At 51.1% G+C, this 13,165-nt stretch overlaps 5 protein-coding genes across 5 annotated transcripts; 1 reads left to right on the top strand and 4 right to left on the bottom strand.

The window, feature by feature from the left end:
• Positions 1-384: 384 nt before the first annotated feature.
• Positions 385-2,232, bottom strand: N7506_001050 (uncharacterized protein; the record flags this gene model as incomplete). Its single annotated transcript, XM_056950346.1, has 1 exon — positions 385-2,232. The coding sequence occupies one exon, from the start codon at positions 2,230-2,232 to the stop codon at positions 385-387; it is 1,848 nt and encodes a 615-aa protein (XP_056816261.1).
• A 696-nt stretch (positions 2,233-2,928) lies between these two features.
• On the top strand, positions 2,929-5,383 carry N7506_001049 (aconitate hydratase ACO2; the record flags this gene model as incomplete). The annotated part of the gene is made up of 3 exons (XM_056950345.1): positions 2,929-2,973; positions 3,025-4,683; positions 4,748-5,383. The coding sequence occupies 3 exons, from the start codon at positions 2,929-2,931 to the stop codon at positions 5,381-5,383; spliced, it is 2,340 nt and encodes a 779-aa protein (XP_056816260.1).
• Positions 5,384-5,823: 440 nt separating this feature from the next.
• On the bottom strand, positions 5,824-6,429 carry N7506_001048 (uncharacterized protein; the record flags this gene model as incomplete). Its single annotated transcript, XM_056950344.1, has 1 exon — positions 5,824-6,429. The coding sequence occupies one exon, from the start codon at positions 6,427-6,429 to the stop codon at positions 5,824-5,826; it is 606 nt and encodes a 201-aa protein (XP_056816259.1).
• A 1,847-nt stretch (positions 6,430-8,276) lies between these two features.
• crzA (putative C2H2 transcription factor Crz1) lies at positions 8,277-10,542 on the bottom strand (the record flags this gene model as incomplete). Its single annotated transcript, XM_056950343.1, has 4 exons — positions 8,277-9,250; positions 9,302-9,797; positions 9,914-10,245; positions 10,284-10,542. 4 exons carry the CDS (start codon positions 10,540-10,542, stop codon positions 8,277-8,279), a joined length of 2,061 nt encoding a protein of 686 aa, XP_056816258.1.
• A 982-nt stretch (positions 10,543-11,524) lies between these two features.
• N7506_001046 (uncharacterized protein) lies at positions 11,525-12,648 on the bottom strand (the record flags this gene model as incomplete). The annotated part of the gene is made up of 2 exons (XM_056950342.1): positions 11,525-12,253; positions 12,319-12,648. The coding sequence occupies 2 exons, from the start codon at positions 12,646-12,648 to the stop codon at positions 11,525-11,527; spliced, it is 1,059 nt and encodes a 352-aa protein (XP_056816257.1).
• Positions 12,649-13,165: the final 517 nt, after the last annotated feature.

The raw sequence follows: 13,165 nt of genomic DNA, 5'->3' as shown, positions 1-13,165 counted from the left end.
GGGACCAAAATTGTCGAGTCGGAGGAGGATGATTGAGACCGCGTTTTGATAGTAGCAATACTGTTGAACAATCTGTGTTGGAACCTATCCACTCCGCCATCAGAGAGTTCCTTGACATCAAGATATGAAGGTTTCCCACAGCCCTGGAAGAAGTTAGTGCTAGTCACAATTTGAAAATAGGAACTCTCACACATGTGAAAGACACCCTCCTGTAGTCGGACTCTGGTGGATAACAGAGGTTTATGAAAAACTGCCACACAGAGGAAAATGTTGTCATGTCTGTTGTCCTGCAGCTTGTTGGGACCACGGCATGAGAATCATTGCTTTTTATATGACCCGCCTGCAAATTGGTCTCCTGACTTTGATCAGAATCTGTAGACAACTTTAGAAAAGAAGAACTTTGCGTATGGGGTCAATCAATATCAAACCTCGTGTGGAAATTGGGTGCGAGATCTCGGGGTCCTCTCGGTTATCAAGAACCGGCTCGGTAGTCTTTGTCATGTTTTTATCACCATGTCTTTTACCAGTTTCTAGCCATTCCAAGAAGTCCTGACGCAATGTTGAGAATGCTTTCGTTGAGACCATGAACTCTTTCACCTCTTCCAGAGTCTCAAGCGAGGTCTGGTTTTCGTCCTCCGACTCACTTGATTCACTGTCATCGACAAAGGCTTCTCGTCCAAGATTTGGGTCATGCTGCTCATGTGAATTAAGCCAAGCATCGACCACGGCCAAACTAGATCCACTCAGTAGTGGTAGCTGTTCGACTGGAAGTTTATCGCCCCCTTGCCCAAGTGTCTTGCCCACTTGAGCCGCCGTTCTTCGAGCAACCTGACAAACGAATTGACCGGCTTGCCTTTGACGTTCATTGGATGCTTCATTTGTGAGATCCTTGCCGTAACGTTTCAGGAAGCGTGTAAAGTTTCGTTGGAATTTTGCAAGCCCAAGTTTGGAGATAGCCTTTGGGTACAATCGACCCAAGTCATTATCGCTCAGAAGCAAATTGGCAAACTCCAATATCAGGATCGAGCCGAGTTGGCTTTGTGATGATTGGGACGACAGATGCGATCCCTCAGAAAGGATACTTTCAAGATCAGTCTCGTAAATTATGGTACTCTTAACCTCGTCTTCGCTTTTATCCACGTCTTCGCTCTCGGCCCCATATTCACTCTCGGCCTCGACGTGACTTTCAGTCCCATCTTCAACTTCAAGCCCTGAGCTCTGCCTGCCGACACGAGGGACGCTGGCATCTCCATTGAGCAGGATATCCCCTATCTTTGCCTCTTGTTCAAGCTGCCTTGGATTGATGTGCTTTAAAAGGTCTTTGGCACAGGCAGCCGCAACAATGGACGCATACCCCCACCATACCCGGTTCTTGTGTGAGTCGCAATAGTCGGATATCCCTCGGACCAGCAGACAAGGAAAGTGAAATACCCAATCAGGTGTATCAAGTATGTAGCATAAGATGCCTGTTTCCGCAGAGATTTTATCTCGATAAGAAGCGTCCCTGATGATTAGATTCGATGAGCCAATGAGGCCGTAATGAATTGCAGGAGCATCAATCTCAAGGCGGGAATTTCGCACAACCAGGTGAGACAGGTCATCACCACATGAGTTGCAAGTTTCATCATCGTTCACGTGAACAACGTGACTTTGGTATAGCCGATCATAAACTGGACCTGGGCGCTGATATTTCTTCGGTGGTTGCGGCCATTTTTCGAGGACTCGATGAACCTTGCTCTTAAGTGAATTTCCCGCTTTCTCATACTCGATCATCAGCTGAGTAACTGCTGTACTTAGGAAGACGGGTGGCGAGCTTGTGCACAATGAGGATTGTATTAATGAGCCCGAGGCAGTTTCGAACGGGTCATATTGAACGTGACTGCTCTGACTGTTGCTGGAAAAGCTAACCACGACATCCCCAAGGCGAATATCATGACTTTGGCTTGGCAGGCCACCACCAATGCCAACCATGAGGCAGATGCGAATGTTAGGAAAGGTTTTTTGCAGGTCCAGTACCACACGAGTAGTCGAGTATATGCCCCAGAATCTTCGTGCTAAAGTCGCTATGACCACGTTATGCTCCCAAATTCGACCCAATGTATAGATGATTTTGTCCGAAGGCGACGAATTTATAGGACTATCATGTTCCTCATCGAGGAATTCTCGGGCGACGACACATTCGGTGGTGTCGCTACAAACCCAAGCTACAGTATAGCCCAACGGATCCGACATGAATGATGAGAGGTGACCGATGAGATTGATAGAGATGATGAAAACTTATGATTCTGCCCGAGTGAAAGGTTCGTAGGTTCGGACCGGTGAGGCACGATTGCTTCTCAGATTAGACTGCGGGGTGAGCTGGTCAATTGGGCACAGCCTTGAACCTCTCCAATAAAGTCATGGAGACAGGGATGTGATAGTCCCTAGCCATCTTTAGACTAGCTGCATGATAAGCGATCTGATATGAGCCCTGGAGGTAAAAAAATACTTATATACGACTTGAAGAGACTTGCTCATACATGGTGACGGGTGATCTTAGAACCAGAATTTGAAATGGAGACGCCACTGGATGAATGAATATTCCATCGAAGCAGACGAGGCAACAATGCTGCGGTGGAAGGATGGTGACCGCGAAAGAGACAATTCAGAGACGCCTATGACCGAGATCAAAACGGGTGCTAACCAACCGAGTAAATTCAGAGAGCCTTTGTGGAATGGGATAAAACCGCTTCTTAAAACAATGTGAGATTCCGATACTCCGTATAGATCCCCAGTGATATTTACTATTTACATGAGGGTGGCGGCCGAAATCGGCACATTCATTGACCAATCAGGGCGAAGGCAAATAACCCGATCGACCGTGAGTCAAAAAAAAAGGGAACATCATCTCCTTCTTCCCCAGTTTCCCATCTCCCCCATATTTTAAAGATGGTCAGCCAGCTGGTTTGGAAGCGGGCTTCTGCCTCTCGTGGGGTAAGTAAGACAATTGCCTCAATTGGAAACATCGTGACTAACACTTTCTAGCTGGCACGGCTGTCCCCGCAACGGCTCTTCGCCCGTGGCCTGGCCACCGAGGCCTCCTCCTCCCGCATGCCCCCCTACCCTAAGCTTGTCCGCAATCTGGAACAGGTCCGCCGAGTTTTGGGCTCCGACCGCGCTCTCACTCTTGCCGAGAAGATTCTCTATTCCCATTTGGACAACGCCGAGGAGTCATTGCTCACCGGCACCAACAATGGCCGTGATGTTCGAGGCAAGGCCAACTTGAAGCTCAAGCCTGACCGTGTCGCCATGCAGGATGCCTCCGCCCAGATGGCTCTGCTTCAATTCATGTCCTGCGGTCTTCCCTCGACTGCTGTCCCGGCCAGTATCCACTGCGACCACATGATTGTCGGTGAACGCGGTGCCGATACCGATTTGCCTGCTTCGATCAAGGGTAACAGCGAGGTCTTCGACTTTTTGGAAAGTGCTGCCAAGCGCTACGGTATCGAGTTCTGGCCCCCCGGTGCCGGAATTATCCACCAGAGTGTCTTGGAGAACTACGCCGCCCCCGGATTGATGATGCTCGGTACTGACAGCCACACTCCCAACGGCGGTGGTCTGGGTGCTATTGCCATTGGTGTGGGCGGTGCTGATGCCGTCGATGCTCTGGTGGATGCCCCTTGGGAGTTGAAGGCCCCCAAGATCCTTGGTGTTCGCCTCGAAGGCCAGCTCAGCGGTTGGGCTTCTCCTAAGGACATTATTATGTCCCTGGCAGGAAAGCTGACTGTCCGTGGTGGTACCGGCTACGTGATTGAATACCACGGTCCGGGTGTCGAGACTCTCAGCTGTACTGGTATGGCTACTTGCTGTAACATGGGTGCTGAGGTCGGTGCTACTACCTCGCTCTTCCCCTTCTCGCCTAGCATGATTCCTTACCTGCAGTCCACCCACCGCGGCCACGTCGCGGAGGCTGCTGCTGAAGTGGCTGCGGCGGGTCCATCCAGTCTGCTGCGCGCCGATACCAAGGCCGAGTACGACCAAGTGGTCACCATCAACCTGTCCGAGCTCGAGCCCCACATTAACGGACCCTTCACCCCCGATCTGTCGGTTCCGCTCTCCAAGTTTGCCGACACTGTCCGCGAGAAGAAGTGGCCCGAGACCTTCGGTGCTGGTCTTATTGGTAGCTGTACCAACTCTTCTTACGAAGACATGACCCGCGCCGAGAACCTGGTCAAGCAGGCCACCGCGGCCGGCTTGAAGCCCAAGGCGGACTTCTTCATTACCCCCGGTAGTGAACAGATTCGCGCCACCCTTGACCGCGATCAGACCCTGAACACTTTCTCCCAGGCCGGTGGTGTTGTCCTTGCCAATGCCTGCGGTCCCTGCATCGGTCAATGGAAGCGAACAGATGATGTCGCCAAGGGCGAAGACAACGCTATCTTCACCTCTTACAACCGTAACTTCCCTGGACGTAACGACGGCAACCGCCAGACAATGAACTTCCTCGCCTCGCCCGAGCTTGTCACCGCTCTTGCCTACTCTGGTACCACCACCTTCAACCCGATGACCGACTCTATCACCGCACCCGACGGCTCATCCTTCAAGTTCGAGGCCCCCACCGGATTCGATCTTCCCAGCGCTGGCTTCGAAGAGGGAAACCCTAACTTCCTTCCCACCGCCGCCATTCCCGATGCCAGCTCCGAGGTTATTGTCTCCCCCACCTCGGACCGTCTTGCTCTTCTCGAGCCCTTCGCCCCCCTTCCCCAAGGGCGATCTCTCCGGTCTCCAGGTCCTCTACAAGGTCAAGGGTCAATGCACAACTGATACCATTTCCGCTGCTGGCCCCTGGCTCAAGTACAAGGGCCACCTGCCCAACATTTCCGCCAATACTCTCATTGGTGCCGTCAACGCTGCCACCGGCGAGACCAACGTTGCTTACGACGAGGCCGGCAAGCAGTACGGTATCCCCGAACTCGCAGAGCACTGGAAGGAGCGCGGAATCGAATGGCTCGTCGTTGCCGAGGACAACTACGGTGAGGGCTCTGCCCGCGAACACGCCGCTCTGCAGCCCCGCTACCTCGGCGGCCGCGTGATTGTTTCCAAGAGTTTCGCTCGTATCCACGAGACCAACCTGAAGAAGCAGGGAGTTGTCCCTCTCACCTTCGCCAACCGCGAGGACTATGACCGCATCGACGCTTGCGACAAGGTTGACACCGTTGGTTTGTACGATACTTTGCAGGCCGAAGGACAGGGCGAGATTCAGCTTCGCGTTACCAAGCAGAAGACTGGCGAGTCCTTCCTCGTTCCCGTTCAGCACACCCTGAGCAAGGACCAGAGTGCTTTCATTCTGGCTGGTAGTGCGCTCAACTTGCTGGCTAAGAAGGCCAACGCGCAAGCGCAATAAGACTGTTACACTATAAAAGTGGTTTGGAGTCGGGGCTGCATGTTGATTGCAATGGCTTTGGCCTTGTATATGAGATTTGTTTAGATTTTTTTGTTTGCCGACTAGATGATATCCAATGTGATCTGTATTCTATTATTTCTTGTTCGCCTTCTATCCCATCTTTTAGACATCGGGCGTTCACCTGCGTTCCTGTACTTGGATAGAGTGAGCTGTTCTTTATTGTTGTTTTCTTGTTAATTTCCATCTCTAACGGACCTACGGAGTACTGCGCCCTCGCATACAAAATTTCGCGGTCCCGAAAGTTCGGCTCGTGCTAACCGTCTCGGGCTAGCGCTATAAGCGATCATCGCCATTGGGGCCGCTGGCTGGGCACGCTGCTTAGCACCTCTTCTCCTTCCAGCCGACTTCCTAACAAAATTTACCGGTCTGATCCACCGCCGCTACACCATGTCAGCATGAGTCTTGAGGATGATCTCTTCGGTCAGATCTTGTCCGCAGATGCAGAGTTGGTGGATTATGTATGAGGCGGCTTTCGCATGTCCAAAGACTTCATGAAAACTGCGTAAGACATCGAGAGGGCTTTCGGAGAGATTGTTAAGCGACAGGTGCTCTTCCAAGTCAAGGTACACCTTCTTCGATTTAACCGGCTTGTTCTCTGAACTTTGCTTGCCGCAAAAGACTACCGAACAGAGGTTGTGCGTGGCATCGAAGCTACTACCAGCATGCTCAATCATGTTCGAGCCATAGACCATGCCAACAAGGCAGTTCAAGATATAGTCCTCGAGTGACTTTTCTTGTTGTGGGGTAAGCTGCTCTTGGAGTATCGCAGACAATTTGGTGTGAAGCGCGCGAACTTCAGAAAAGACAGTCTCGGACTCAAACTCATGCATTCCGACCTTGTAGTCATACGCATACTCTTTTGCCGCTTTTGAGTAGGCTACGGCACCATGGTAAACGGGGGAGTTGAGCTGTAGATATTGGCGTAAGGACTTGGAGAGCTTGGGTTTCGTAGGTATCGGAGGGGTCTCTGTGGAAGTAGAAGCCATATTGCAGGTAGCTCAGAGACAAAGGGTAACTCTGGAAAGGAAGAGTGTCGAGTTGTCGAGATTGTCGAGATTGTCGAGACAAGAGAAATGAGGAGGGATATCAAAACTAGTTGAATCACATATCTTAACGCGGCACCGTAACCATGGACCCAAGCCGCACCCCCTTTTGGAGTGCTGTCTCCTCAGTCATCTATCCATAGATTTAAAAAGACGATGATAGTTGCTTATAAACAAGAGTAGTTATATATTGGCTTAATCTCATATTTCGATTGGTAATGGAAGAGAGCTATCATCTACTTCGGGACCTCATTCCAACTGTCCTTCCAACTGTCTTTTCAACTATATTTTTGGCTGTCCATCCAAAGTTCCACCTAATTGTGAAGTCATCATGAATGGTCGAGTACAGAAAATCTTGGCTAAGCCGTGAACCAAGAAGGCATTGGGGATTCAAAGCCCAACGCTGAACCGTGGAATGGTTCCATGGAATCCTCATTAGGAAATCCATTCAAACAGATTTCGGCAGATCTGTCATCAAAAGCTGCAGAGATTATTTCTCAAGCCATTCAAGACGGATCATTGCTCAAAGGCAGGTTTATCGAGCGCCAACAAGTTACATTCAGATCCATCCGACGGATGCTGATTACAGATTTCAACCTGTTTTTGAAGAAGCCGTCTGCTCCTTCGCCTTTTCATTCAAAGAATCTTATGATAGTTCACTTGGTGGTATTGCTACAATCCTGCCTGAACGCACGGGTCGGGGACATCGTCCAATCCCGAGGATATACCGCGGATGAATTTATGAAATGGAACGACGTTGAGTTATCCTTTCGAACGGACGCAGGGGTTAGAGAATCCTCCCGAGGTCCGGGGTTACAATTACTACATCTGTAAAAAGAGCCACCTACTGAAGAAGTAGGAAGCAGGCTACGAGGAAGCAGTTTCAGAAACGATGATTTCTAGTAGAAAGGTTCTCTGGGGAGGGTCTCTGGGGCACTAAATGTCCCAAAACCGGGCGCGCAAACGAGAAGCAATCGCAATCGCAATCGCGCAGCCACAGCGCAAACGAGTACTGTTGCACGAAGCAGCAGCAGCTATTGCAGGGGTTGCTTGCTCAACATCCACCTACCTAGCCAGCAGTTTAGGCCTGGAACAAGTATAATTCTGTGCCCTTTTGTTTTAATTCATGGATCTTTGTTGAGGACCTCGGGATGTATATGAATGAAGACCTTAAAAAAGACAACAAAGACACAGTCTGAAGGGCTTCCCATGTGCCAATATACCGTCTCAAGTTAAAACGAAAGAGGAAGGCCAAATGGCAATCGTGCCCTTTGCTCTGACTTGCTCCCTTGGAATGGGAGAAACGGGACCCAGGGTGCTTAGATTTATGCAAAAATGAGTCATATCAAAATCGTGGGATTGATCATTGAGATGGTATATAAATTTGGAGCGTGACATAAACAAAACTCATTGAAATGAGGTAACAGGGTATGAAGGGGGGAATATCATCAGAAAAGAACAAAAAGAAAAGGAAAAGAAATCGTGACGGAACATCTTCCAAGAAACGAAATAAAACAGAGTGTCCAACGAGAAACCAGGAAAAAAAAACCCTGAAGTCTCGGTGTTCACTCGAAAATGACCCAAAAAGAAAAGATCCAAATATTCGTGACCTGATAGCCATCCAAATCATCAGACGTGATCCTGTATCTGAACGCCGAAAGCCTTTCTATACAAAAGAAGTTGAATGCAGATAGACATCATGCATCCTTTTGAACCAAAGGAAAAGCCGAGGGGAAAGAAAACCATCAAAAACCAAAAAGAGGAAACCAAAAAGGAGGATGAAGACATTATCATCCACTCCACTTCTGATTCGAATACCCTGGATCCCCAGGGTCCATCATCATCTGCGAATTATTCGCATATAGATTTCCCTGGTTATAGGAAAGACCCGAATCATCTTCATCAAACCCAAACTCACCACCAGAACTAGCATCAAAACTACTCCTCCCTCCAATCTCCTCTTCCGCAGCGGGAATCTGATCCCACTGCAAAGTCTGGAGTGCAGGATACTGCGCCAAGAGCGCAGCAGGCAACACAAAGTTACCAGAAGACTGACCATCCATGCCGGGCATATTGGGCATAACCAACGGCTGAGGAACAGGCTGAAGATGACCGGACTGTTGCGGTTGATGCTCGACGCGTTCACGCTCAGCCGATTCCTCGTCTAGCAAGGGCTTGATGCAGACGCGTCCGGCTTCGGATCGGAAATGACGGCCGAGGGCATCTGCTCGCGCGAATCGACGACCGCAGCCCCATTGACCGCTGCGAGAGAGCTCGCCTCTGCAGACGAACTTCTTCTCTCCGGAATGCAGGCCTTCGTGTCTTTTGCGGTCGTGTTGTCGTGCAAATGCTTTGCCGCAGACTGTGCAGACGAAGGGTCGCTCGTCGGTGTGGGTGCGCAGGTGGGAGCGTAGGTTGTAAGCGCGGGTGAAGCGTTTCGGGCATAGGGTACATTGGAAGGTGGCGGGGTGCTTTTGGATGCGTTTTGGTTCGCCTGGTGCTGCGCCTGGGCGTTGGGGGTCGGCTAAGTCGAGTATGTAGTTTCGGTTCTCGATTGAGGATGTTGAGAGGCGGCGGTTGGACCGGGAAGGTGATGCATCGCGAGAGCCGGGGTTACTACGCGAGTGCGAGCCGACCGATCCAACTGGCGACAGAGACCGCGGGGTGGTAGGTGCATGGGGTTCCAAGCTTGTTGTTGAGGCCGCTGGAGAGCGTGGACGGGAAGCGGGGTGGTAAGGGTCAGACTTGCTCCGTACTCGAGATCCTAATTGATTGTTAGCTCGGACTCCTCCTATTAGAGCAAAGTCAAACTTACGCATAGCAGGAGGACTCAGAGAGTCGAAGTCTGCTGTTGATTTGGAAGGATCGAAGTTTTGATTGCGCAGTGGCGGGGCGAACTCGACATTGATCGATGGGGGCGCCATCTGAGAAGCCTGTCCAATGTCGCCCGGTACGTTGTTCAACTGGCCCATGTTCATCATGTCCTCCTGTGGCATTCCATACATATCCGTCGGTGCCGCGGGGAAAGGCGAGAGATAGGATGCATTTGGAATCATCTCGCCTCCCTGCTGTGGCATTAACCGCGGGGAAATGTAGGGTGTCTGCAGCGGGCTGATGCCTTGCTGCTGCTGCTGCTCCGACAAGGTGAATGATTCCATGCCCAGACCATTTTCGTACAGCGCCGGGTCGCTCTGAGGGGCCAGAGAAGGCGACGCATTATTCTCAATGCCATCAAATTCATGCTGGGAGAGGTAAGGGGAGTGATTGGCCGACGAGACTTCTGATACCTCGGACGGCGCACGTCGGTGCCCCTGGAAGGAAACATTGGTCATGACGGACTGCCAATCTGGATTCGGATGGGGATTGTAGTACGCCGTAGATGGGTCTAGTGAGGTGTGCCGCGAATGCTGGGGTGTGTAATATGTACCCGGTGTAGATCCCGGGGAGACATGGGGCCAGGAGACGAATGCTGCGGATCCTGTGATGGATGTGAGGAGCCGGAATTCGAGATCGGGCTGACCAGATCAGCCGGATTGATTGCTTGGTTCATTGACTGGCGCTGGTGCATTTGCGGGTCCAACAATTGCGATGTATCGTACTCGGAGGCCGATGCGCTCGGACTGTGGTTCTGGTAGAGGGCAAAGTCCATGTCCGGCTGATTCGAGTTGAGCATGTTGGAGAAATTCTCGTCCTGCATTGGTCTCAGTCCGTTTGAGGAGTGCTCCAGCTGATTGACCAGGCTCGTCTCGAAGGATTGTGCTATCGGAAGATTGTTGGTATTGATCGGAGGGGGTAACCCTGGTCCGCTGGCGGAGATAAAGTTTGCGTCGGAGACAAAGCACAGGAATAGTTTTGGTATCCATATTGTTCGGCGCCAATAACCCCGTCGGGGTTGGGGAAGGAGGGGGCCGTTTGATAAGCGCCCATAGATGGGTCGACCGTCAATCCGGCGTTCGGGTTGTGATATTGCTGCCCAGGTGGTTGCGGGCTCACACTGCGATGCTTCAGGTCTCCCGGGGAATGGACGGAGCCCTGGTTTGGATCATGCGAGGCCATAATTGTGGATGCGCGCGAATGAGGCTCTTGGGCGGACACCAAGCTCGGGCTGCAACTTGTAGGCGACGAAGGAGGTGGGGGAGAAAACGAATTCCGCTGCCAACGTTCGGTGTAAATAACAGACAAGAGGGATCGGTGTCAGGGAGCTCGACACCCGGTGTAGAAAGAATGGCGTCGGATGATGTGGTGGGATGTCATTCGCAAGGGTCCAGACGTTCAGGGAGTGGAGGGGTCCGATACGCGAATGAGCCTCTGGGCCAGTGTCAGCAGTGAGACAGCCTCATAATAACAACATAACCAACATAAGTATACCTTCAAATTGACCCAAAGCCGGTGACAAGAGAAGAAGTAATCAGGAGTTGAGGACTGGGATTCACGTGCGCAAGGCGGTCTGGCGAACACGTCTGTATACTCCGCCGATATAGGGAAGTGAATACGCTGTAGATGCTCCGATGCTAAGAAAATAGACCATAGAATTCCTCTTGTGGGTGCCCTAAGCGCAATCAAATAGTTTCCGCGATCCACCTTACTCGACTAGATGCTCTACTGATGCTACTGGTGCTAGTAAGCCCAAAATGGGTCTCCCCGCATCGGTGCCCACCTTGATAACAGATACTATCATCTCTCCTACTGTATACGAACATTCGTCATGACTATTTTTATACAGATCTCGTCTACCTAGGTTCAAAAGGTCGCTGCCTAGGACTCTGTTGTCCATCACCTCGCTTTCCGATCTCTCCAAGTGGAGGTTGCAGAATGCCAGATGGGTCTATTTTTTTGCACAGCCACGCAGCTGAAGAGCTAGTCCCGTTTTGGTATAAGCTTATATCCAAGGCAGACTGCCGCTGTGCCTTGGAACCTGCGTGCCCTAACGGTTTCCTCTACGTATGCACCCCGGATACTCCATGCTCAATACTCAATATTCATACTCCGTATACAACCCCAAGTTCCATAGTTCGACATCATATATATCATACATACTCTAAACACTCCCCAATGCATTCAAGCTACTCCTCGCCTGATCATTCGACCAAGCAAACAGCAAATTGTCATCACAGCTACTTCCAAGTCCCGCATTATCAACCCAAGCAGGTTCCCAATAGTAAATTCCGACTCCACCAGCGCCCGCAACAGCAGTCGACAGTCGCTGCAAGAAAGTCTGCTGTCCAGCAGTGGAGAAGGGAATATCCGACAAATCCGACGGGAAAGCATAAGCCGGGCTAGGGCATGAGAAAGGCCAGTTCGTTTCAACGACAAGTGTCTTCTTCCCGTACTTCGAGTTCAGAGTCGTAAGACTGGACTTAAGCGCCGCCAAGGTCGCACTCGCACTGTAGAAGGGATAATAAGAAACACCAATGAAGTCGAAGTCTGTTGAGACAAGCGCCGAGCCGGACGCGAGCACCTGGTCGTAGAAATACGTTTGGTCGCTGCTGCTCCAGCCGTTGTCGAGGTGGATCATGATCTTGGGTGTCGTGGCGAGATCCGAGTCTTTGACGCCCCAGGCTCCAGAGTGTAAGATACTCGCGATGTTCGAGTAGCTGCTTGTTTTTCCGAGGGGCCAGAGGAGTCCGTTGCGGATCTCGTTGCCGATAGAGACCAGTTCGACTGTCAGGCCGTTGGCGGCGAACTCGTTGCACACTTCCAATGTGTAGTTGTAGACTTGCCAGGTGAGGGTGTTGATGTCGGTGGTGGACCATCCAGATGGGGCGGCCTATTCGAAGATCAGTTTATGTTCACATTCCCTACTGGGCAATTGAAACGGAAGGGTATAGATACCTGAGCACTTGGATCCGCCCATGTGTCACTGAGATGCAGGTCCAGGTAAGTGGTCATGCCTGCAGCCTGCACCCGCTTGGCGAGCTTAATGTTATAGTCCAGATCATAGTTGCCGTCGCTGGGATTCACCCAGATACGCTGACGAACGGAGTTGATACCGGCAGCAGCGATGATCGACTCTAGTTTTGCCGTCGAGCCAGCAGTGTTCTTATAGGAGATGCCTTTATTCTCCTCAACGATCAAGGAAGAAATATCCGCGCCTCGGTAGGTGAGTGCCGCAGAAGCTGCAGTGAAGAGCTGCGCAGCAGCTAGGAAGAAGTATGGAAGCATGGCTGATTTTAATTGAAGCAACGATTCAATGCAGAGAGCTACCAGCTCTCTCTCTTTATACTGACTATCATACACACATCGAGCAGGGGAACGCAGATTCTTGATTCTACCCACTATCAACCCACAAGTGGAACAAATTGTCCGGGGACATACCTGGAAAGGTCTAGTTTCCCATGTTTCCCGTGTCGCAACTGGACCTGAAACATGTCATTCATGCACGATCAGCTTCCATAACGCCGGAACGCACTAGCTCGCGGGTTAGTTTGCTGGTATTGTCTCGAGTTCTTCGGCTTCGGGAGTAAAGCTTAGGGGGAAAAATCGTATATCAGATTTCCAAGGTTAAGGCGCGCGGTGATGGCATTACTTCGCATCTTTTGCGGAGTATCTCCGGTATAATGCCGAGAGTCGGCATTGAGCACATCTCATTGGTGGAAGAGGAAGGAAAATGTCCAAGCGAAGTGCCGTGAAGAGTAATATTGCGAAGGGGGACGAGGGGCTATCGCATTAAAACTCCGCC

This window comes from Penicillium brevicompactum (genome assembly GCF_028827555.1).
Source record: "Penicillium brevicompactum strain IBT 35665 chromosome Unknown utg000001l_segment0_segment0, whole genome shotgun sequence".
In the NCBI taxonomy this organism is placed as follows: domain Eukaryota; kingdom Fungi; phylum Ascomycota; class Eurotiomycetes; order Eurotiales; family Aspergillaceae; genus Penicillium; species Penicillium brevicompactum.
The sequence above is the reverse complement of the archived record's forward strand: the minus strand, read 5'-3'. Positions and strand labels throughout refer to the sequence as shown.